Below are 24,530 nucleotides of genomic sequence, written 5' to 3'. Positions count from 1 at the left end.
TACAGTGACCATAACCTTGAGAACCTGCCAAGGGCACACTGGTGACAAATGAAAAGGGGACAAAGGAAGGAGGGTAGCAGGGCTGGGAAAGAAAATGAAACAGCCTTGAAAGTGTGAATGAAAACCTGCACAGCAGACAGGGCAAGTGTGACATTTGCCACCTTCCGGTTAGAATAAACCACCTCCTTTGTGAGTAAAACTTGGCTTGCCTTCCGCTTGGGGCCACCCAGGATTTCGCTGGTTTTAGCCTATGAGAAACACAACGACAATAACATTCGCAGACCCTGGAGGTCTGCAGTCCTTCCTGGGCATCGTTGGCGATGGCCACCACAAACACAGGCGGTCATCCTCTCCATAGAGAGTCCAATGTTGACACTGCCAACTGGCTAGAATGTTCCTACCACGAATCTCATTCCATAGGCAAGAACTGGGAGAACGCGACTTTATTTCCCAGAGGAACCACGCATGACTGATTTCCTTGCTGCCTGTAATCTTACACCAGTGCTTTCTCGGTTAGATAATAAACACTTATTGAGCGCCTACTTCGCCTGGCTCTGGGCTCGAAGCTGAGAAGACAGAGAAAATACAGAACTGTCACCTGGGCTGGGAGTCAATCTCCTCTTCCCCGTCCACCTTCTGGATTGAGCCCCGTTAACACTGATGCCTGCCAGAAACACGCCTAAGATCCCCAGTACCAAGCAGTCTGGGGACAAGCCCTGCTCTATGTCCCCAGTCACCTCCCTATCCCATCCCCCCTCCACTACACCCCCCATGCTACCAGGATTTCAGCCTGTTCCTGCTTGAGCCAGACACAACCTCTTTCCCAACATAGCAGATGAGAGATGAGCAGGGTCTGCTTGATGAAATTGGTTCATGGGCTGCCTCCAAGATCTGGCTGCAAGGAAAATGAACTGGAAATTGCATGGTCATTATCTTTGCAGACAACCCTCTCCTCCCCATCTCTTCAACATAATGAATTGCACAGAGAGCTCAGCTGTCATGAAAGCTTTTGAATTCCAGCCCTACCATCGTTCAGAACATCCTTCGAGGTTATCTCAGCAAGGCAGGTGGGAGAGAAAAGAGAAAAGCTTAACCCTATAAGAATAATTATGATGTATTATTAGCAACTGATGGCAATCTAATGCAGGATTTTCAGTATAGACACTGCCGGCTGTAATTTCTCTCTGTCATACACACATACAAAAAAAAGGCTACATTTAATGACTCCGAGTTCAGAGCAGTTTCTCAAACCAAATTTAGTTCCTTAGAAGCAGTGTCTTAATAACAGTGTGTTTTAATAACATAGAGACACAGTTTGAATGTGGGAGATACTTTTCAGGGTAGATGAAAATGCTATGATTAGAATGTTTATATGGTAAGACCACTAGCTGGCATTAGAGTTGAGTTTATAGGGCTGTGCTGACAGCACGATGTTCAGAAGTCAGAGTGGCACTCAAAACGGCAGAACCCCATTTGCCATAGGATCTAATCACAGTGTGATTAGATAGTCTAATTAGTTTCCCTATCATCTACCCCTCGCACGATGCTGGCCACAAACAGAGGTTTGCTAAATGACTGTTGGCTGGACAAATGGATGGGTGGATGGATGGATAGACAACTTTAGCAGTTTATTTTAATGTGTTAGGACACCAATCTTGTTACGAAGAGGCTGAGAGCCTGGGCATATAAATTCAGAACAGTGATGTGATTGCCTGGAATATGTTTGACTTGGTTAAAAAGTATCAATACCCATGTCTGTAAATTAGTCTTTTTTGCCTCTCTATCCTAGTCAGATGTGAAATGCAAGTAACTAAATAAACTATAATAGGTATTTGTTGGCCTTAGCTTGAGCCAAAGCGGACCCTGGAACAAGGGTTGAGGGGCAGGTGGTTTCTTAGGAGGTGATCTCAGGAAGTGCAAGTGAGGAAGTGGGGAAAGAGACAGGATAGAGAGAGAAATCAATAAGGGATATAACAAGGAGTGGGTTACCACTGTGGCCAAGTGGGGCTCAGACTCACTGGGGACCCTCTGAGAAATCGTGTGGAGCATGTCCTGGAATTTTCCCACCCAGACAGAAAGCTGGCCACTCACCAGCCGAATCCCATTCCCCATTGGCTGGAAGCTGCCCCATTAACACCTTTACCCCTCCCACCGCCCCTACCTTTAGCAGAATGAAAGTGGGAAGCCTTCAGTCAGAGAACAAGGTTGGCTCAGGCACTTCAGGAGGGAAGCTAGGAACTGTGTCCACAGCTGGAGGTGAACCCAGTGGTAGGGGGTGGGGCATCAACAGCATCCCGTAGCGGAAGGGATTTCGTAGCGGGAATTACATACATTACAGGAAGGGCTAGAGGAACCGTTCTCAGCTGGCCTCCAGGAATAACTCCCAGACAAACAGAACTGACCCACCAGGGGACCTTTGCCCTGGGAGGTCCCTACTGCTGCCGCTGCTGCTGTTGCTGCTGCTGCCATCACGACTCTCTCTCCAGAGCCAGGAGGCTCCAGCATGGGCTTTGCAGCATGGCTGCAGAAATCCTCACACTTCTATGACCTTGTTTATCATCAGAAAACAGCCTAAAGCGGCAGGAGGGAGGCCTCTGCCACATTTCCCCTAAGTCTTGTACGCCTGTGTCTAATTGACAGGACCCGCTTCACATCCAGAAAGCTAGCTGTCAGGGAATCTGGGAAATGCGATGTTCAGCTTTCTATCCTCCTGAACTGGAAAAAGGGTGCAAACAAGCTTGGGGAAGCCAATTCATGTATGTACCATACACTAATGACTCACCCTTAACCTGTGCTTTTATCATTATCTGGAGCCCCTCCCGGAGGGGGAGCACACCTGTGGCCCCTGCTCCACCTACCTACGGAAGCTGGTTCCAAGGAAGACACAAGGCTGCCTGTTCTGCACTCCAGCCACACCAGCCTTCTCTCTGTTTCTCAAAAGTGCCAAGTTTGCACCAGCCATAGGGCCGTTGCACACGCTATTTCCTCTGCTACAATGGGCTCCCCATCTCTCTCACCACCCTCTTCTTCTAGTTCATGTTACCCTTTGAATTGCAGCTGAAACACCTCCTCCAGGGAGCCTTCCCTGACTCCCTAGACTAGATCAAGTTCCCCAATTAGAGCTTCACTTAGCACTATAGCACCTGCAGATTATTAGCTGATATTGGGCTTCCCTGGTCAGCCACACCCTGTGACTGTGTGCCTGGGAATCTCTTTTTCACCTCAGCTTGTAGGTCTAGACTGACTCCGGTTCAGGCTGGTCCTCAGACTGTCTCAGCCCCACAGCCATAGCCCCAGTCCTTGTTCTCAAAGAGGCTCCAAAGCTCACAATGATCTTCATGGCACTTCCTTCAACTACACATTGAAATACCCTAACATCACAGTGTTTGCTTCTATAAAACAAGGTAGACCAAAATGCCAATCCCGGCTCTGACACTAGTCATATCACCTGAAGGAAGTTACTTCCCGCTCTGAGCCTCAGTTTTCTCATCTTTACCCAGGGATAATAAATACCAACCTTGGAGAGCTGTTATAAGAACAAAGCAAAGCAAATGAGAGAGCAAGGCACTGCCAGCGCTGAAGTGCATGTCATCTCTAACCTTTTGGGGACACTGAGGGCCTTTGTTACGTAGTGCGTAATGCCAGGGGTTTTTGCTCAAGATGTCATTTCTAAGTCTTCCCCGGGAAGATGGGGACGAGTTGTGAAAAGAGAGAGCTGGGAATCCTCACAGACCATTTTCTGCACACATGGCTCTAAGAGGCTGCATCGTGCCCGCTGGGTTGGCACAGTACATGGACGCACCCTTTCGGAAAGCAATGTAAAGATATTTACCAGAAACCAGAGGACAGCTTCACACTCTGGCCCAATCATTCTACTCCTGGACTATATGCTAAGGGAGGATTCTATCAAAGCAGAAGTTTTCCCTGTGAGGATGTCCGTTACGGTGGCCCCAGATTGGAAACCCTCTCAATTACCAACAAGTAGGGGGCAGGTCAGCAAATCAGCACACTGAGATTTTGCAGCCATTAAAAGAATTGCTGTGACGTTGCTATAGAAACATGGAAAATCATTTCTGATAGAATGTGAAGAGGAAAAGCCATGTTTCACACAGGGTCAGCCTGACATCTCTCACACACTCACAAACACACACACACACACACACACACACACACACACAATCTTAAGAGTTGCCTTGAGAAGGGGGAAGGTTAAGGGAATTTTTTTAAATGTCCTTTAATGTTCATTTTAATGCTAAGCTGTTTCCAGGTTTAAATGACCAGCCAAGTGGGCATCCTGCACCAATGACTGGAGAAAACCCCTTCCGTCCCAACTACCGGAAATGAAGGGCTCCTTTGTCACTAGAACAGTGTTGATGCTGGAGTCCATGCCTCAGACAAGACTTTTTGGGTGGGACAGACAAGGCAAATAATATTGGGGAGACTAACCTGTTAGTGGGGGAAATTAGTCTTCTTCCCACCTGGAACGAGGGGGAACGTGGAAAGGGTCATAACTCATGGTGCAAACAAGCGAGGTCTTCCCCTTCTGATGCACCAGAGGTGAAGGAGGCCAGCTTGGGACACCGTGGAGAGAAGGCAGACACAGCCGGAAACGTGCCACCCACACCTTTCAGCGCTGAGGCTCCGAAAACTACTATCTGCTACTTAACGGCATGACGCGTACAGTCGACTTCCTGTGTTTAATTCAAGTATTTCTCCCCCGGTCCTTGACTAAGAAGCTGACTCAGGGCTGTGCGTGCAAACACCCAGAAACAAGCATTGCCCATGACATTCACAAACACTGAAACGTTCTCCAACTTAGAACGCGGGAACTTGCAGATGTTCAAAGGAACGGAGGCGCTTCAGTGAACCAGAATTCTAAGACGCCTACCCTGGACTTTTAAGATAAGGAGGCCTTTGAACACAGTGAAATCTAAATGCAGGCATATCCAGTTGAGGCCAGGGCACATGTATCCCCGTCTCCTGATGCTTCGTTCCTGAAATCTACAATAAACAGTAAAAGTCAGCATTCAGAACGGTGCTCCTTGAGCTGTGCAGCCTCCTCAGCGTTGCATCTGGAAGATGCAGCGACAGGGAAGACAGCGAGCACCGACAGCTGCCTCGGGAACAGGCAAGACAAAGCCTGAGCACAGAGTCATTCTCAGGAAAGTCCAGGAACAGGAAGTCGGCCCACAGTGATGTGGAGGGTGGGAGCCTCAGTTCTGAAGCAAGGGGGGTATGAGGAGAAGAAGGGGCCTAAGAAACAAAGCCTGGCATCATCTCACGGAACGCAGGTGTGATGATGGCAGGGCTACCGCACTGCAGGGCAATGGTGGGGCCAAGGGACCCAGCTGCCGAGGCAGTGGGTGGGGGGATGGCAGGTATGGATCATCAGAGAATTATTTCTGTTCTTCTCAGGGCTGAGAAGGCCCCTCACAATATGTGCCTGGGATTCTAGACCATGGTCTCCAGTCCTGATTTCCAACAGGCCCCACTGTCAGGCCATGGCTCCTGTGTAGTCTGGAACAGATAGTCATTATCTCAGCTGGGCTCCCCCAGAAGCAGACCCAGAGATAAGGCTATGGAGTACATTTGGGAGGTAAAGGACTGTAGAGTGGGGGTGGGGGGCAGAGAAGGGAGGCATCCCTAACCCTAACCCAGTAAATGGTGCTTTATCAAACAAGCTACCACTGAAGGCAACTGAAGCTTAATCCCCTGGGGAAACTTTGGGAGCCAGTGTAGACACAAACCCCAGTTAGCCCACTGGAAGGGTGAGAGAGCCGGGGAATGTGTACCAACCAGTCACTGGTTGAGGGCACAGGGGTCGAAGGCATTAATTCCCCAGCGTTACCAGCAAGAAACAGCATGGGCAAGCAAAAATGATGTCAGCACCATAAAAACGCCCTCAAGTGCTAATGTCTGGAAGTCAGGTGTTCCCGCACTCACGTGGTAAGGATGAGAGGACATAGGTGGGTCATAGTGTCAGCAAATTTAAAGGCGGTGTGATTCAGTGATGCCAATTGGTAAGTAGCCCAAGAGTTCGGCCAGCTCCAGCAATGGTTCCCCTAGTAATTAATCAGGGACTCATTACCTACCTCCCAAGGCAGCCCAGCATTTCTATTCCTTGGGAGCTTTTTGGGGTAGGAAGGTGACTCCCCAGGGAACTGAGTTAGGAACCCCGCAGCTCCCACCTGTGGTACATGCAGAGCCACAGGAAGCCTTCTCCCTCTAGGACTTCAGTTCTATTCATGGTGGTATTCTTAACTCAGGCAGGACAGCAAAGCAAGCAAATACTTTAGAAAGAATCCTACAAAGGGCGGTTCAAACCAGGGAAAGAGTTTAGTTAATTACTTGAACCGAAGTTCGAGTAATCAGACGCGTCTGCTCCCAGCCCTTCTGGTGAATGAAACATCCACTGCAGGGGCAGTCGTTATTACCAGGTGGGCCAAGGGCTGCATGCATTTATCATAAAATATGAGGTTAAATTCAATATCAAGATGAAAGTCAAACGAAGGCTCCCTGGGAGACAAGGGGCTCAGCTTTCACAAATCTAGAGTGGAGAATATTGCCTTTAGCAAACAGGGTTGCTAATTTGATCCTGCACAGATTCCTGCAAAGAGGAAAGCAACAATATGTCAGGCGAATGCGGTGTGTGTACACTTGTCTATGTATTTTTTATCGTGGCCACATTCTTCAGCATCTCAGTCATCAATTATTTGTGACAGGCAGTCAATTGCTTATCTTTCAAGAACATTACCACTTACTTCCCTTTATACATCTTCCCTGTATTATTGTGGGGACAGGATCATCCATTTTTCTCCTCCCTTCCAAGTCCCTCCGTCACTTACTGCCCAGCGTCCCAGTGTAATGTCCTGGAATGATGGGCTTTGTGAGGCTGGAAAAGAAATGACTTTGTGCTCCCCCATCATGAAGGGATGCACATCAGGGCACCCAAACAGGCATTTAATTCAGCCAAATGTCAGGGCCCTGCTCGTGGAAATTCACCTCAGTGTGTTAGAACAGGTGTTCCTAGGAGATGCCCAGAGAAAGGGGAACCGCGAGAAGCAAAAACATTTCCCCATCCCTGTTCAGAACAAGAGAAGCAAGTTTCTGCAATGAAAACCATTTTGGCTTAAAACACCAGCCTGAAATAATTGCATATTTGTTAGCAATTGACAGTTGAGTTTTTTCAAGAATTGTGCTCTCTTTTGACAGTAGCAAATAAGTAGGTAGAGAAATGCACTCTCTTGGGGCTTTTAACGACAAAAAAAGAAAAAACAACAAAACCACAGTAGGAAAATTGCACCAAAGAGCACAACAATATTTCCATACCTTGCTGAACTTACGGGGAGAAAATGGTCATTAAAGGTAACAGGGCTGTTATAAAAACAGTGGTTGTATTTCCAGGTCTTTCACTTGCCCAAAGCCTGGGTGTGCAGTCATTGAACGTGGGAAAATGCCAAACCTGCACTTCTAGAACGTGCCTTGCAAACAATTGGATTTATTTTTAATGGAGCCTTGCTACATTTTTACATTATGCAGCATGTAATTAGCTAGTAAATGACTTTGGAATAAACGACTCAGATTTGTTGGGCCTGATGCCTGATGAATGATTTCATGCTGTTCTTTTAAATCAGTGCTGGTGGGTTGACTGTAATTTAGTGGTGGGTTTGAGGGTTTTGGGGCGGGGAGGGAGAGGGGCTAAAAGTCTCCTAGTTTGGGAAATCTGAAATGACAATGCAACATTAACTTAATTATAAACCTTTTAACCAACCCAGTCTGCAAGACAGTTCTGGGCAGCACAAGTTGAATTCAATCTCTGTAAATAGCGCTTCAGACTCTCTCAGGTCTTCTGCTCACCAAAACAAAACAGAACACACACACACACACACACAAGGCACCCTTTTTCTATAATTTTAGGGGATTTGAGGGGTGGCAGGGAGCCTGAACTGTCAATCAACTGGCATGAACTTATGAAACTCCTACCACTATGTCCAGAATGGCTGATTCTGGGGTGCAGGGTCATTTATTGAAACCTTAAGCTGTATTTCGTTCTTGCTGCACTTTTTTCATACCCCATCTCGCCCTCCAAGAAGGTAGACAGGCCCTGAATACCTCCTTGGCTCAAAGGCAGTTTGTGTACCCAGGGCCTAAAATAGAAGCTGCTGGCAGAAACTGTCCTGGCTTCAAACAGAGACAAAGGGTCAGCACATTGAGTGGCTGGTGCTAAATGACCCACGAGGTGAGGAGAGAGACGTGAATCTCTTTGAAGAAGGGGGACAGGGACAGCAGAAAATTGGGGGAGGAGAAATTGTCCAAGCTGGGAAGGAAGGTAACGGTCTGCAGGTTCTGGACGGAAACCCAGAGCAGCCTAGATCTCTGGGGGGGATGACTGTGAATATTACCCAGGGAGTAGCTCTGGGGGCGCTGGTTGAGGCGTGGAGATCCCCAAGACCAAGCAATGCAGTGGAAAAGACTTCAGGAGCCTTTGCTCAGCACGAGACCCCTGGTCAGGGGGAGGAGACCCAATCAGGACAGCAGTCTTCACCAGCCCAGCAGGGGGAGGGTGAGCAGGCATTTCTTATACACCCAAGTTTGTGGGGAGAACAGGCACACCCACCACAGTTGTTGGTCCTGACTGGTGGCCAGGGGGCCTTCGCCTTCTCCAGTCATCCTACCACGGATTAAGGCTGGGACTACAATGGCCATGACTGGGGTGACTCTAGGCCACCAGCCGAAACGGCTTAGAATGACAACCTACAAGCCCCCCAGAGCCAGGAGCTGGGGCAGAGCCATTCCTGGGTCAAGCCCCACCATCCCCTCCTCCCCTCTCCCATGACTGTAGGTCAGTCCTGGGCCTGCGTGTCCTCTCTCAGACCTCCCTGGTTTCCTCACTGCTTCCAAAGCAGGCCCCACCCCAAACCCCCAGGGCCTTCGACCAGGACCCCGGCTTCATGCTCAGAGCCACAGACAGAGATCCTGCCCTCAACACAGGCCCATTAATCCCCACCTGAAGCCACATCACCACCGGCCGCCCTGGCAACCCCAATGGTCATCTCTGTGCCCTTGCCCTGCCCACCCCACACTGCCGTGGGTCCCATAATGCCTTGCGACACAAAACCTGGCAATGGGACAGAACGAGCTTGGCTGCCATCTTGAAATGGGATGGGAATGATAGTAATTGCAGGGAGAACAAACCTAAGTTAATATCTCCATAAACCATTGTAGCACATAACAATTACAGAAAAGTGCAGTGCCAAGCAGCATAGGGCACACTTAAGGCAAGAGAAAGCCCTCTGTGCTGGCAGTGGAGGAGTGAGCTGAGTGGGAGTGGGTAGGTGGAGGATCCATAAACGCAGACAAGAGGTCCTCCATGGTTTTCATCTTCTAAGACCTGTGCTTTGAATGTGGCACATATGCAAGAAGACAGGAAAAAGCAACCAGCTGTTGCTCAGGCATTGCTGATGGGAGTGAAAGGGGCACAATCTTTTCAAAAGCAATTTGTCAAAACATTTCAAGAGCCATAAAAATCTTCTAACATTTGATCCAGTAATCTTTCTTCTAGGAATACATCTGTAAAGAGTGATTCAAAAACACAATAAGAAGGAAAATAAATTATAGTAAGGCCCTACTGTATGCCAGATGCTATTCTAAGTACCTAATTCATGTGTTTTCTCATTTCATCCTCACAACCCCATAAGATGGATGCTATTTTATGCCCATTTTACAGATGATAAAACTGAGGCACTAAGAACTGACAACTTTCTATACAGCAATAGCCAGGATCCAAATCTAGCGCCAGTCTTCTTAATTACTACTCAACACTGCCTCCCAAAGATCAAGCAAACTGTGCAGTATTACCTATAATGGTGGAACAAAGGAAACATATTTTATGCCCAGTAACATGTGACAGTGAACTGTAGGGATGCCAGCCAATAGAATCCTATGCAGGTGCAGGCAAGGAACTGATTATAATGGAGATTACGTAGCAACATTGGGGAATGTGGAAGGCAGCAAGGAAAGGATGTCTGGGCTGAATCCAGAGGAATCAGTAAAAATAATCCAGTGTGGTTAGAGAAATACTCAGCTCCAAGCAGAGGAACTCGGGCAGAGGAAGGAGCCTGGCACAGACAGGGAACCAGGAGACCTTGGAATGGCTGAGCTGTAGAGACCAAAGGGAAGCAGTCAGAGATGTGGCCGAAGCAGAGAACAGAGGTCAGTAGCCCAGAAACAGCAAGGAGGCGGCTGTGTCTCCGAGCAAGGGCTGGTGGAAGGATCCCAAAGCCACTGGGGCAGCTTGCTGGTGAATTACATGTGCAAGTAAGTGACAGAAAACTCTGGGTTTCTTTGTGAATTGTTGGGCTGTTCACACAGACAGCTACTATGGGAGGGGGAGAAAAGAAGCCTCCTTGAAGATAACCTAAGCATCTTGGAAGAACTGGCTTGTGTGACTACAGATATTCACGTGTTTGTTTAAATCTTGTGTATTTTCCTTTTGTGTATATGTGTGTATACACGTATATTTGTATGTGTGAATATACGACAATTAAACTTTGCCAATGGCAAACGATTGAGCTAATACTGTTGAAGAGAGCCTAGATGGGGTGTAAAATAAGAAAGGTTGAAATATGGCCCAAGCATGAGTTAAAGGAGAAAAATAGATCCTAAGATTGCTGGAAAACATATGTGGGTCATTGCATGTGACCAGATTCAATATATAAATGGCAGATCATTTGAGCCATTCAGCAATTCTAGGGACAATCGTTTATGACACTACAGGGACGACCTGCCCTCCCCCCACTCTTGTAGAGCAGTTTGTGGTTAACCCAGAAATTCCAAGTAACCAAAGCCCTTCTAAGGGCCATGGTGGATACTTACCGTGTTTCCCTGAAAAGAAGACCGGGTCTTATATTAAGTTTTGCTCCAAAAGACGCATTAGGGCTTATGTTCAGGGGATATCATCCTGAAAAATCATGGCTGGGGCTTCTTTTCCGGTTAGGTCTTATTTTCAGGGAAACAGTATCTGCCCATTAATGTCCATTACAGCCCAGCTCCTCTCCCCAGAAGTGCCCCTTGCTACAGGACCATCAATAGTGGCATTTGAGATGGTGACTTCACTGTGTCATGTCCCAGGTGGAGCTGGGATGTCACTGGCCTCAAGGCCATCAAGGTCCAGTTGATGGCTTGGTCGTGCCCCCACACAGAAGCCCTCATTCCTTGGGCAGCTGGGTTACTCCAAAGACCAGGCCTGCTCTTCCCTTTCCTTCCAGATTCCTGTGCCTGAGACCCAGGCCGCTCCAGACTCTATTGCTGAGAAGTCTTTGGGAAGAAAATGGACACTCTCCACCTTCCTCAGATGGTCAGGATGAGGAGCCAGTACCACAGCCTGTGCTCCCTCGGCGCTGGGCTTCGTTAGAGTCCCCTAAGCTTCCGCAAGATGTTGGAGCCAGATGGGGCCAGGGGGACCAGCTGGCCCAACGCCCTCCTTTTACCGAAGGGGAATCTGAAGAGAAGGGACTCGATCAGCACACGATAGGAACTGGAACCCGACGTTCCTGACACCTAACCTACTGCTGAAGGATATTTCTCACCTCCAGAACTTCCCTTGGCTACTCCAAAAGTTCTGGTAAGCATGGCTTCCCTTAATTTCCCAAAATGACTATGAAACATCCAGGGCGGTGTGGACTCTTTGTTTCAAGACCCAGCCATCTTGCCTCCAATTACACTGACTTATTTAAACATATCTTTACTGAGCATCTACTGCACACCAGGCCTGTTCCGGACCCTAGATATACAGAGACAAAGACTCCATGGCCCTGACTTGAAGAACCATGTTCTTCTTAGATACCATTTCTTCTTAGATACAGCTCTGCTGTTCCCGTTAATTCAGTCAACCAAACACCAGTTAGTAAGCACCTACTGTGTGCCAGGTACTGTGCCCAAGAGCTATGTAACCAGGGGTCCGTGGAACAACAAAGGGACTAAGCCTGATCCACTCCCTCCACTGGGTGCTTCTGAGCCCTCCCCTTCCTCCTCTGGGCCTCAGTTTCCCCATCTTGAGGACTGACGTGTGATCTTTCTAAGAAGCTGCATCAGAATGTTGCCCAGCAGCTCTTGCAGACTCCTCTCTTTTCCTTGATCTTTCTGCCCCTGGGATTTCAACCCAGACGAATACGATGGGCCTTGATGAAAGGGGCACCAACCTGGTGTCCACTTACCAGGTCAGATGGAAATGACTGATGAAATGTAGCCTTTGCATCTGGTGGAGGGAGAAGCCCTTTCTCTTCCACCCCATCACCACAGAGCACCAGACACAAAGGAGTCAGAACATAAGAACAGTCACATGAATAATCCTTTCTTTCTGGTTGGAGGGGAGCCCCAAACAGGGGACTGCCCACACAAGTCCAGGGGGCGCCAACACTGACCCCCAGAGTGGGGCCTGCATGGCTGCACGGCTGGTCGGGTGCTGCCCTGCCCCTAAAATCATACGGCATGCCCCAGAGGTTTTGACTTTGGGGAAACCAGGAGGCGGACAGGCCAATGGTGCAGGCAACTGGTGGATGTAACAGGAGCTGGCGTTTCAGGGTGGAGAGCACACAATTTGGAGCCAGCCATTTGAGCCCTGTCCAGGCTGTCTCAGCCACTAATGAAGACAATGCTGGGAAGAGGGTTTGCAGAACTGGCTGAGGATGAAGGGGAAAAATCAGGTCAGACAGCTCGCTTTTGATTTAATTGTTCCATTTTGCAAATCCATCTGGCTGATGGGAGGTTGGACTGTGTGTCTGGGCCCAGCCCAGGCTGGGGGAGGCAGTGCTCCCCCAATTAAATGATGGCATCTCCAGGAGCTCAGGGCAGCAGCTCTGAGCTGGGGAGGCGGTGGGGGTGGGGATGGATGACAGTTCCCGAGTCCCGCATGTCCTCTGCGTCACTGCCTCCCAGCCCACACGGAAAATCTTCACAGTTCATTTAATGACAATCTGCAGCCCAGAGACCCACGGTAGGAATGTGGCTGAGTGTCTGACTCGCCACCAATTTCAATTAACCAGAGTTGGAGAAGGGGGCAGGACGCAACAGGAGACAGAAGGCCTAGCATGGGGGTGGGGGCCTCTCTGAAGGCCTCAGCCAGGTTGTGGTCCCTTCCTGGTGACCCACCAAGAACTCCACTAAACAAGGCCTTTCTCACCATAGAGGGCAAAAAAGCAGTGTCCCTCTGCTTTTCACTGAGAGTCGTCGTGCGACTTCACTGTGTTGCTTTATAGGAAGCTGGAGACAGAGGACAAAAACGCTTGAAGAAGGAAAAGAAATGGGTGGCTGCAATTGCCCTCGCATCTTCAGAAAATAGTAGCACACCAGGGGAGTGTGAGGAGACCAGTGAAAGACCCAAAAAGCAGAAAAGCAAAAGCTCCAGGAGGCTCCTCAGGAAAATGGAATGGAAGACCCAGCTGTCTCTTTATCCAAACGCAAGAAAAAGAAATCTGTTTCCAAGGAGGAGCTGGTTAGTAGTGGTCTTAGGAAACAGGTGGCAGGAGAAGTCTTCCCAAGAGGAAGAAATCTTTCCCCAAAGAGGAACCAGTTATTGACCCCGAAGAGGCAGGAAACAGGAGTGTCCCCAAGAAAAAAAGGAAATTCTCTTCCAAAGAGGAGCTACTCAGCCGTGGACCTGAAGATGCTGCTGGCACCAAGGGCAGCAGCTCCAAGAAAAAGAAAAAGTTCCGAAAGCTGTCCGGGAAGATTAGAATGGACAGTAGTACCCTGGTGGTATAGAACCACCCACAATGACATTTCCCAACCCATTCCCTATATCCCAATAAAAACAAGTTCACAAGAAAAAAGAAAAAATGAATCTGTGTAGCTTTAAACCTCTAAGTTTGTGGCAATTCATTATAGTAGCAGCAGAAAACTAATATACAGCCCTCTCCCTTATCTGCACTTTTGCTTTCCATGGTTTAAGTTACCCGCAGTCAACCACAGTTTGAAAATATTACATGCAAAATTCCAGAAATAAACAATTCATACGTTTCCAATTGCATGCCATTCTGAGTACCTCAGTTCATCTCGTCACATAAGCACTGTATCATCTCACATCCTCACAAGAAGGGTGAATGCAGTACAATAAGCTATTTTGCGAGAGAGACCACATTCCATAACTTTCATTACAGTATACTGTTATTGTCCCATTTTATCACTTGTTAATCTCTTACTGTGCCTAATTATACATTTTCTCATAGGTATGTATGTATAGGAAAAAACGCGGTATATGTATACAGTGTTCAGTACGGTCTCGGGTTCCAGGCATCCACTGGACAGCCCCGAGGATAAGGGGGGGCCGCTGTATTCACATCCTATAATTCTCTGGGGAGAGAAATGAATGGAGAGGATTTCCCTCATTCCTTCATCTTTAGCCCCTCTCCTCTCCCTCTGGACAATCAATAGGACATTTGGCATCAGAACCCTTCTCATCAGAGCTGCCCCATCCCTCCCCAGGAGTGGCCAGTGCAGACAACTCCTGCTGCAAGCTATGCCCAGGAGGAGCCAAGGGCAGCTCAGCTCCTGGCGGGCAGGTTGACAGGTCAGCAGGTGGGCAGGTCATTGTCTCAGGAAGGAAACCTTCCCTCCTGGTCCTCCCCAGGCCCTGAGACACAAGAACTCTAACCCCTCCCCCTAGAGTTTAGTCCTCATTTAAGCAAGGCCACCTTCTGACAATCAGGTAAGCAAAGAACACACCTGTCACTGCTATTCTTCTGGCCTTTGCACAGGATCTGCATTTTCTACATGGCTATCTCCCCAGCAACTAGCACAGCTGCTGGCACACAGACGGAGGGAGGAGGGAGACTGCAGTTCTCACACACCACTCCACCAGGCTCGAAGCTCCGACCTCAACAAAGGAGGGAGGCACCTCCATGCTGACAGTGAAGCTGTTTCGGGTACACAATATGCACTTTGGAAATCCTGCTTAGGGACTACTCTAGCATTTGGGGCTGATGTCTAAGGACCTATTCCATATGCCGTCGTCCAGGCCCTCATTGTCAGCCTGCTTTGCCCGTAAAGCCATCTTTGCCCATTTCAGCCCCGCTACAGTCGGGCAGGATTAGGCTGGTGAATAACTGGGTACACAGTGCCACTGCAAACCTGCCACAGACGCCTCCTAATCACACCCAGATGATACCTGCTATTTGCCAGTGAAAGGCGTTTTACAGTGAATCATTAAAATTGGGAGAAGGCTTAAGAGGCCCCGTTCTTGATTAATGACTTTCTCCGCCTGAGAGATATAATCCTATCCTATAACCCCAAATAACTAGAAATAAAATTAAATTTCTACCGAGACATCATTCAGGGCACACATTGCACCAGGCCCCTACGTCTTATTTTCTTTACAGATTTTATTCAGCTTAAAGGCAGAGGATATTCTGATCCCAAAACCAGACCTGTTCTGCTATACATAGCAGCAGTGATAGGAAGGAAATTCCTAGGCTTTTCTCAGACACTAAGAAAAAAGTTTATACTTTTAAAAGAACAACCATTTTCCTTTAGGTAAAGACGTGCATGGGTGTGTATATATAACGCAAATATATCTAAATATTATCTGTCTCCTCAGATCCTTTTAGGAAAATAGGCATCAATACATCAAAACCAAAAGCTGCTTCACTGGCTTCATTGATTTCCTTCTCTGCATCTCGATTCTCATGAAAAGGCCGAGGATCATGGACTATTCAAACCAGGAGCGACCTTCAAGACCCTTTCGTCAAACCCAATAACCTGACATGAACAAAGTGATGCCCAGATAGACAAGCGGACTTACTCAGAATTAGTGTCTGGTGAGGGCCCACTTCCTGGTTCATAAACAACCACCTTCTCTCTGGGTCCTCACATGGCACAAGGGGCGAGGGAGCCTCTGGGGTCTCTTGTAAGGACACTGATCCCATTCAGGAGACTCCACCCTCACGACCTAGTTGTCTCCCAAAGGCACCATCTCCAGACACCATCACATTATGGCTTAGGATTTCACATAGGAATTTTGGGGGGACACAAACATTCAGTCTATAACACACACACATTGGAACCAACATTTACCAAGCATCTTCTCTACTGTGTGACGCATTGAGGGGAATCCAAACAGAGAACATGCTCTTTCAACATCGGTTCCAGCCCTCAGCCCCTTTCTACTGCACAGAGGCTGGAAAGCTTGCATCCTGTCTGTCGTAAACTCCCTTCCAGCTGAAATTCTAGGTGTGATTTAGGCCCCATAGTTGCTTGTACTTGCATAAGACTCTGAAAACTAAGCTGATGGAGAGAGGAGTGCTGGCATGAGACTTTGAGTTGGGAAGGAATTACATGGGGAGAAAAAGGTACAATGCATCCATTTTGCTGACAGATCCTAGCAGGGAAGGTACCATTCCAGAGCCAGGAGCAGGGGCAGGTGGCATCCTCATTGAGCAATTTCCTGACCCTGGAGAGGCAGCAGCTCCCTTGATGGCTCCGTTTGACATTGTGCCTTTGGGAGTTATTCCTGGAGTACAACCTCCAGTCTGTCTCTCCAGCCATCCGACCCTTCTGTGGGCTAGCTGGATTTCCTAATACGTCATTCCTACTGAAACCACCAGAATGCATTTTGTTTGTCTATAGTTAAAACCATCAGTAACATGGACACTGGACTTATTTAAAATATAAATCAGGAATCAGGTGTTTTGCTAATCCAGACTGCCCTTCCCACAAGTAGTTCAAATTAGACATGATTGATCATATACACGGGAATTGTATGAAATGTATACCCAGAGATTCAATACCTACATCCAAAGAAGCAGACAGGTACTAATTTGTGTTAATGTAAGATGGGTCATGTGATCACATTCATTTCAATATGATTTCTAGGAGTTTCAAAATGGTTAGAATCATACCGGAGCTGAAGCAAGGTAAGTAAGTGAAATGTAATTATCTAGAATTAGATGCAGCGTTCAGAGAGACATCAATTCAAAATGAGTCATCATGTAGATGCTTGACCACTGCGCTGTACACCTGAAGCTGAAGTTGAATAATATTGTATGTCAACTGTAATTTAATGTATATAGTCACGGGATATGCCGTACAGCATAGGAAATAGAGTCAATGGAATTATAATAGATATATCCGATGTCAGAGGGGCAATAGATTGGGGGAGGTGGGTTACCACTTTGTGAGGGGTGAAATGTCTAACTAGTGCATTGTTTTGTACACCTGAAACTAATAAAATTTTTAAAATTAAAAAATAAAACGAGTCAGCAGTATGCGTAGCCATTTCCTAGATGCAGGAAGGAGTAGGTCCCAGTGCTAGAGGATAAGATTGTTTATCTGATGTTCAAGCTTTCCACTCTACTCTTTTCTCTTATTTACCTCTACACCCGGGACCTGGGGCCCCTCCCAATATCCTATTCTCCTGGGTGGGTTTGTCCAGAGGAGGCCATGATCCCCTGGCTGAGCCAATGTCTCCCCCAAAGACTTACCAATTTGAAGCTGAAGGTCCCGGTGCTGAGAGAACACAGGGGTGAGTCTGGCAGTGGCCGCTGGCCCTGAAACATGGAGAAAAAGGCCTGCTTTCAGTTGGAGACAATACACGAAGCACGAGAAAAGATGGGGACATAGAGGGGAGAAAGCAAGTTGCAGCTGTTTGAAGTGTAATTTCAGCCCAGAACCTGATTGCTGTAGTTCTTACCACCCCACAAGCTGTCACGGGGCCCTTCCCAGCAAAGTGAGCCATAAACCCCTTCTTGCTTAGACCATTTAGAGCTGGATTTCCTTAACCCAGAGAATCCCCAAAACTAGCACCATCAAGGCACTGTTTTCCCCAGAAGCTGGAAAGAAAGAAAGGGGTGCATTCAGCCTACAGCAGCTGCGCCTCGAAGACAAGCAGGCCTCTCTGCTTCCCTGAGAGCCACACTTGCCTCAGCAACATCCTGGCACCAGGAACCCTATTCCAAGTTCATGCATTGCCATGAAAGCACCCGCTCGTCCACAGCTCCCATACCCATGTGCCAAATGCTAGGCCCTGTCAACACCTTTGAAGATGAGTCAGCACCCCACTGTGACAGACCTTTCCATCCCTTACATAGCCGAGGTGAGGGGTAGTTTGAAGGATGTTATTTATCACCCCCTTTGCTTTGTAACCACCCAGGAGGGCGAGTCCTGTAACTGGAGGACTCTCTTTTACTGAGTTTAGTTCTACACACCAGAAGAGGTGGCTGGGGCAAAGTGACTTGCTTTGAATAACACAAGGATGAGAAGTTTGAACCTCCAGGGAAACTAAGAAGGAAGGCTAGACACCGGGTATGGGAAGGGACAGAGTGGGAATTGGTGGGGGTGGGGTTGTCTATAGAGAAGAGATTACGGTTAATGAGGATTGTTCAAGGCAAGGGCTCTGTCCTGTGCAGTGTGATCCCTTCCTAGGCCCACAATCTTCACTAACAGAAGGCCAAAAAGTGTTTGGTTGGCTTGTATTTCTCGTGGACACCACTGAAGGTGCTAAGCTATACTAATGGGAGAAGCCAGGCTGGGGCCAAAGCTGTCAGGTCCCCTGGACAAGGAGACCCTAATAGCAGGTTACATTTCTACAGGTTTGAATCCAGTGAATCTTAATACAACTAGTAAGTTATGGTACTCCTACTTAACAGGCTGTTACAGGTACTTAAAAGGATGAAGCTAAATACAGGGGGAAATGTGCAAGGTAGTATGTTTAAAGAAAAGAACGTGGATTTGTACGTTCATCGTGACTATAGCTCTGAAAATACAGACACAAACACTGAAAGGTGGAGAATAAAAATAAGATGAATTGTGCAGGGTAAGGTTATTGTGGTGGCTTTCTACTCTTTCCCAAAAATTTCTTCTAATGTTATTTGAAAATCCAGACCACTAAAAGAAACTTGAAAATTTTGATGTGGGCATTTGGTGAGCACCTAATATGTGCTAGTCTCTGTGAGGTGCACTTTCAAGGAGTTTGCAGGCTCGTAAGGAGACAGCAGTTCACAGCTAATTACAAGGAAGAAAGTGATACATACAAAAACTAGGAGAGAAAAAGAAGCCCTATGGGGGCGTGGAAGAGAAATCTATCCAACTGGCAGGTTGCAGAAGGCATTATGGAGGAAGGAACTCGAAAACTTTGAACACCACTTCTGAGGACAATGAGAGTCACTGGAAGTGTATGAGAATACATGTGCCATGAGAAGAACTGTGCTTTCTAGAAACCCCAGGGCACGATGTGTAGAACAGAGGGCCTAGAAAGAAAAAGGCTATCACAGACCAGGATGGAGAAGGCTTGGCCCAGGAAGAGTGCTGGGGTTAAAAAGAGAAGGAGAGGAAGAAATACATTAGAGTTCAGGTTATAGAATAGCTTGAAGGGGAGAAAAACCCCAAGAGGGCCGCCTGAGTAGGAAGATGTGGGGGCGGCGGGGATGCACCACAAATGTTTGCATAAAGATGGAAGGTCGGTTGGTCTGCTCAGGTCGGTTGGTCTGCTTGGGCTGCCGTAACAAAATACCAGAGACTAGGTGGCTTAAACAACAGAAAGTTATTTTCTCACAGTTCTAGAGTCTGGAAAGTCCAAGATCAAGGTCCAGCAGGGTTTGGTCTCTGGTGAGAGCTATTCCTGGCTTTCAGGTGGCCATCTTTTCAGTATGTCCTCATGCAGCCTTTCCTTAGTGTGTGCATATGGAAACAGAGAGCTTTTCTCATATGGACATTACTCCCATCATGGGGTCCCACTCTCATCTAAACTCAACTAACTCCCAAAGGCCCCACCTCCAAATACCATCACATTAGGGGTTAGGGCTTCAATACTATATGAGTTGGGGGAGAGAAAAAAGAGTACAATTCAGTTCATTGCAGTTGGGCAATACTGCCATTCCTTGGTTGATGGGTGAGAGGGTGAAGAAAAAACACATTATGAGTGTGTGTGCCAGATAGTATTGGTCAGAAAAGAAATTTACTGCATTAGAGGACGAAAGTCAATCAATATTAGTGATTAAAATATATAATGTATTAAGTCTCAGAATTCAGGGGAAAGCATGGCAGTCATCAAAACACTGTGGGAAAGCAGATTAGAAAAGAAGAGGCAGAAAGCAAAATGCTCTAATTCTTACATCTACGACAGTGAGTTTAAACCAGAATGTAGGTGGCATCTGAGCACATAAAACAGGTTAGACTTCTCCTTCCAGCCAGGTGGAAAAAGAGTGGCCAGATTTACCCTCCTGTCTGAAACAACTAAAAAAAACTGGACAGAATGTTGGAAACAACAGTTTTCAAGAGACTGAACACTAAGCAATGAAAGACAGAGGTCCCAGAGAGTCAAGAAAAAGAGCAGGTGACCCCACAGTGGTCCAGCTTGCTGCCTTGGGAGCGTTTTCAGGCTGCAGCACTGAGAGGGGGAATCCGGGCAGCACCCGGGAGAAGCCCTGAGTGGAGAACACAGAACAGAGAATCCAGGGAGATGGAGCTGCAAGGGTTCACAGGACAAAGAACCAGAGAGAAGAAGCTTCACAGAGAGGAAGTTCTAGGGACCCACAGAAGATTCATAAGGAGCATTCAGCAAAGTACTAGTAATTGGCACCGTGTGTGAGGAAACTACCCACGACTGCAGAATGGACAATCTGACAGCAGAGGGAATAACAGTACACAGCACTCTACCAGACCAGGAAGAGCGCCTGTCCCATTAGACTGGAAAACCCCCATTCACAGGCCCAGTGTCTTGCTTCCGTAATGGGGAATAATTACCTCAAACTACACACAACAGTAGTCCTGCCTAGCAAATCTTAAAAACAAGATTCAAAAGGACCAAATGTTTCCAACCCATAACAATGCTTAATAAGATTTATAGGAAAACAAAACATCCAGCCCACAAAAAGTAAAAGTCAAATGTCTGGAACACAGGCATGCAAAGAAGCGGAAAAGTAACAGCCGTGATGAGAGAAAAAGCCAATCAGATTTCACTAGAACTGACACAGATATTATTAGACTTAGCAAATGAGAACATGAAGACAGTATTAAACGTATTTCATGTGTTTGAAAAGTTAAGCAGAGACTTATGGAAGACATATTTTAAAAAAAGTGATATATATGGAAGATATATATAAAAAAAGGACCCAAATCAAAAAATTGAAACTATGAAAAAAAAAGAAATTAAAACTATGATGTTTAAAGTTAAACATATGCTCAATAGGATTAATGGCAAACTAAACATCACAGAACAAAAGATGTGTAAACTTGAAGACATAACAATAAAAAACCATCCAAATGAAAAATAGAAAAAAAGAATTTTTAAAAATGAACAAAGCATCCATGAGCTGTGGGACAACAAAGAACAACCTAATATATGGGTGATTGAGCCCCCAAGGAGAACAGAAAGCACTACAGAAGAGAATATTTAGAAAGCACTACAGAAAGTGCTACAGAAAAAAATATTTAAAGAAAGCACGGCTGAAATTTTTCCAAATTTAATGAAAACTATAAACCCATGGATGCAAGATGCTCAATGCACCTAAACATAAGACATGAAAAAAATGATCCCAAGACACATTGTAGTCAAGTTATTCAAAAATCAATTATAAAGGAAAAAAATCTTAAAGGTGGCTAGAGCTTTAAAAAGATACATTACATACACAGGAAAGAAAGAGATGGATGACAGCAGATTTCTCTTCAGAAACAATGCAAGCTAGAGTGGGATTACATTTTAAAGCACAGAGAGAAAAATCTTCAGCCTAGAAATCTATACTGCGTTTCCCCAAAAAATAAGACCTAACCGAAAATAAGCCCTAGCATGATTTTTCAGGATGACATCCCCTGAAGGTAAGCCCTCATGCACCTTTTGGAGCAAACCTTAATGTAAGACCCGGTCTTGTTTTCAGGGAAACACGGTACCTTCTGTATTGGTTTCCTATTGCAACATAACTAGTTATCACAACTTGGAGTCTTAAAACAGTTTTATTATTTCAGTTTCCATGGATCAGCTTGGCTATCTTCACATCAGACAAAGTACATCAGACAAAGAATATTACCAGGAATGAGGACCATCATTTCATAAGGATAAATTATATCAATTCATCAGGTGATATAACAATCCTAAATGTTTATGCCCTAATAACAAAGTTTCAAAATACATGAAGAAAGGGGTGGCGGGTTATCTCAGTTGGTTAGAACGTGGTGCTGATAACACCAAGGTTGACAGTTCAATCCCTGCATGGGCCACTGTGAGCTGTGCCCTCCTTAAAAAAATTAAATAAATAAAAAATACATGAAGGGAAAAAAAAAGATAGAACTTAAAGGCAAAATAGGGAAATCTACAAATATTATTCCAATACCCCTAGATATTTCAATACCCTTCTCTCAATAATAGATAGAACAAGTACACAGAAAATCAGTAAGGATATAGGAAAGTGAACACAATCAATTAAGTAGACCTAACTGATATTTATATAAGATTTCACAACAGCAGAATACACATTCTTTTCATATGTACACAGAACATTTACGTAGATTCTGATCCATAAAACAAGTCTCAATTTAAAATTCAAGTCATACAATATATATTCTTCTTCTACAACAGAACTTAATTAGTAATCACTAACAGAAAGATCTCTGGAAAGTCTTCAAATGTTTGGAGACTAAATGACACATTTCTAAATAACTCATAGGTCAAAGAAAATATCGTAAAGAAATAGAAAGTACTCTGAAGTGAATTAAAATGAAATACAGCATGTAAACCTATGTTAGGTACCACTAAAGCAGTACATAGGGAAGAATTTATAACACTAAACACCGATTTTTAAAAAGAAAAAAAGTCTCAAGTCAATGACCTCACCTTCCACCTTAAGAAACTAGATAAGAGCAAATTAAACCTAGAAAACAGACAAAGGAAAATAAGATCCCAAGTCAATGAAAGAGTCAACAGAAAAAAATCGAAGAAACCCAAAGCTGATTCTTAAAGAACATTAATGAAGCGGACAAATCTGAGCCAGACAGATCATGGAAAAAACAAACAAACAAACACCTGCTATAGCAGCTACAGAAGGCAAATGACCTATCCCATATCCATTTGACACTAAAACAGCATTGTTTTCAGCCCTATATTTGGGCTGTAGAATGGGTTTTGCACTTTTCTGACAGCCTTCTCACTCATCGCTGAAAATCAAGACTATGCACATCCTGGGGAGGGATTTCCCAGAACACAGGCTTTCAGTACTAAAACTGGGACTGTCCCAGACAAACGTGCACGGTTGGTTGGTCACCCTAAATTTGCCACCTCATCCTGACACAGCTGCAAGGCAAACACACTGGAAGCCAGGCTAAGTCCAGCATGGCCCCCATTCCCAAGTCATCACCCCAGGGTGACAGGGAGCTTCATTCAACACATCCCAGCTGAGGCTACTTAATATTAACTCCTTCAGAGCCTTTACTGAGTGAGGTCCAACCCTTTCCTGCAAAGGTATGGGAGCTAGATACCAGGCAAATAATTTGCAGCAATTTATAATTAATTTATGCAGCTTGAAATGTCCCAGTAAGTCAGTATCGTTCTTCACCCAGTTAATGGAAGGATTGATTTTATAGACACCTTTGATCATGAAAAACATGATTAAGATTTCCTCTCTATTACCCTTCTCGAAGAATGAGCAATGAGTCGTCCTGCAGCAAACTGCCTTGGTTCTCCCAACAAATGCACTTGCTGCAATCTTGTGTTGAATTAGTCTCGCTCTTCGGATGAAATAACTGCTGTCTCTGCTCTGGATTTCATTCATAAGCTCACTTCCTTTGCATATGGCAGGCTCTCTACTGACGTGCTCATTTAGTGCAGAGCCATATGTACACGCAGAGCAAAGCAACGATGTGTTCGGCTGAAACCCAGCAGGAGCAGGGGAAAAGCCAACAGTCTGACGTCAGTCAAGCCGCCAGCTGACATTTAATTGACTGCCTACTATGTGCCACCAGGTTGGAAAGTTCAGAGGTGAGCAAGAGGCACAGACACTACCCTTAAGGCATTTTCTCAACCTCAGCACTATTGACCTTCAAGGCCAGATCATTCTTAGTTGTGGGGCTGTCCTGTGCATTGTAGGCTGTTTAGCAGCATCTAGGACCTCTACCCACTAGACACCAGTAGCACTGTTCCCCCACTCCCAGTGTGACAACCAAACAGAGCTCCAAACATTGCCAAATATCCCAAGGAGGCAGAGATGCCCCAGGTTGAAAACCTTAAGGTGTCTTCAATATAGAAGAGCAACCAAGACAAGTATACAAATACTAGTGATGAAGAACACCATGGAACAGTAATGGCAGAAACATGCTGGTCATGCACTTCCATGCCCGTGGGATGGGCCAGGGATGAGAATGCCAGGAAGGCCGTGGGGACGAGAGGACAACCCCGCCCCAAGGCAGAAGCCACTGCTTAGCTCCAGCCACGTGTTACAAGACAGTCTGACGTGGATTCTAAAACCAGGACTTCCATGTGAAATTTCTCAATTTTTTTGAATGTTCTCAACAATTTTAAAATATTTTCAATATCACATGTACCCAGAATGTAA

At 46.2% G+C, this 24,530-nt stretch overlaps 1 protein-coding gene across 1 annotated transcript in view; it reads right to left on the bottom strand.

The window, feature by feature from the left end:
- The window catches only part of CACUL1 (CDK2 associated cullin domain 1), a 227,285-nt gene that overhangs the window by 142,707 nt on the left and 60,048 nt on the right, over window positions 1-24,530 (bottom strand). Inside the window, exon 10 of the mRNA XM_074338983.1 lies at window positions 17,475-17,540. Within this exon, the coding sequence (XP_074195084.1) occupies window positions 17,475-17,540 (66 nt within the window). The remainder of the gene's footprint in view (window positions 1-17,474; window positions 17,541-24,530) is intronic.

The sequence above is a fragment of the Rhinolophus sinicus genome, linkage group LG07 (assembly GCF_036562045.2).
Source record: "Rhinolophus sinicus isolate RSC01 linkage group LG07, ASM3656204v1, whole genome shotgun sequence".
Classification (NCBI taxonomy): domain Eukaryota; kingdom Metazoa; phylum Chordata; class Mammalia; order Chiroptera; family Rhinolophidae; genus Rhinolophus; species Rhinolophus sinicus.
Note: the sequence above shows the minus strand (reverse complement) of the source record. Positions and strands in the feature narration are given on the sequence as shown.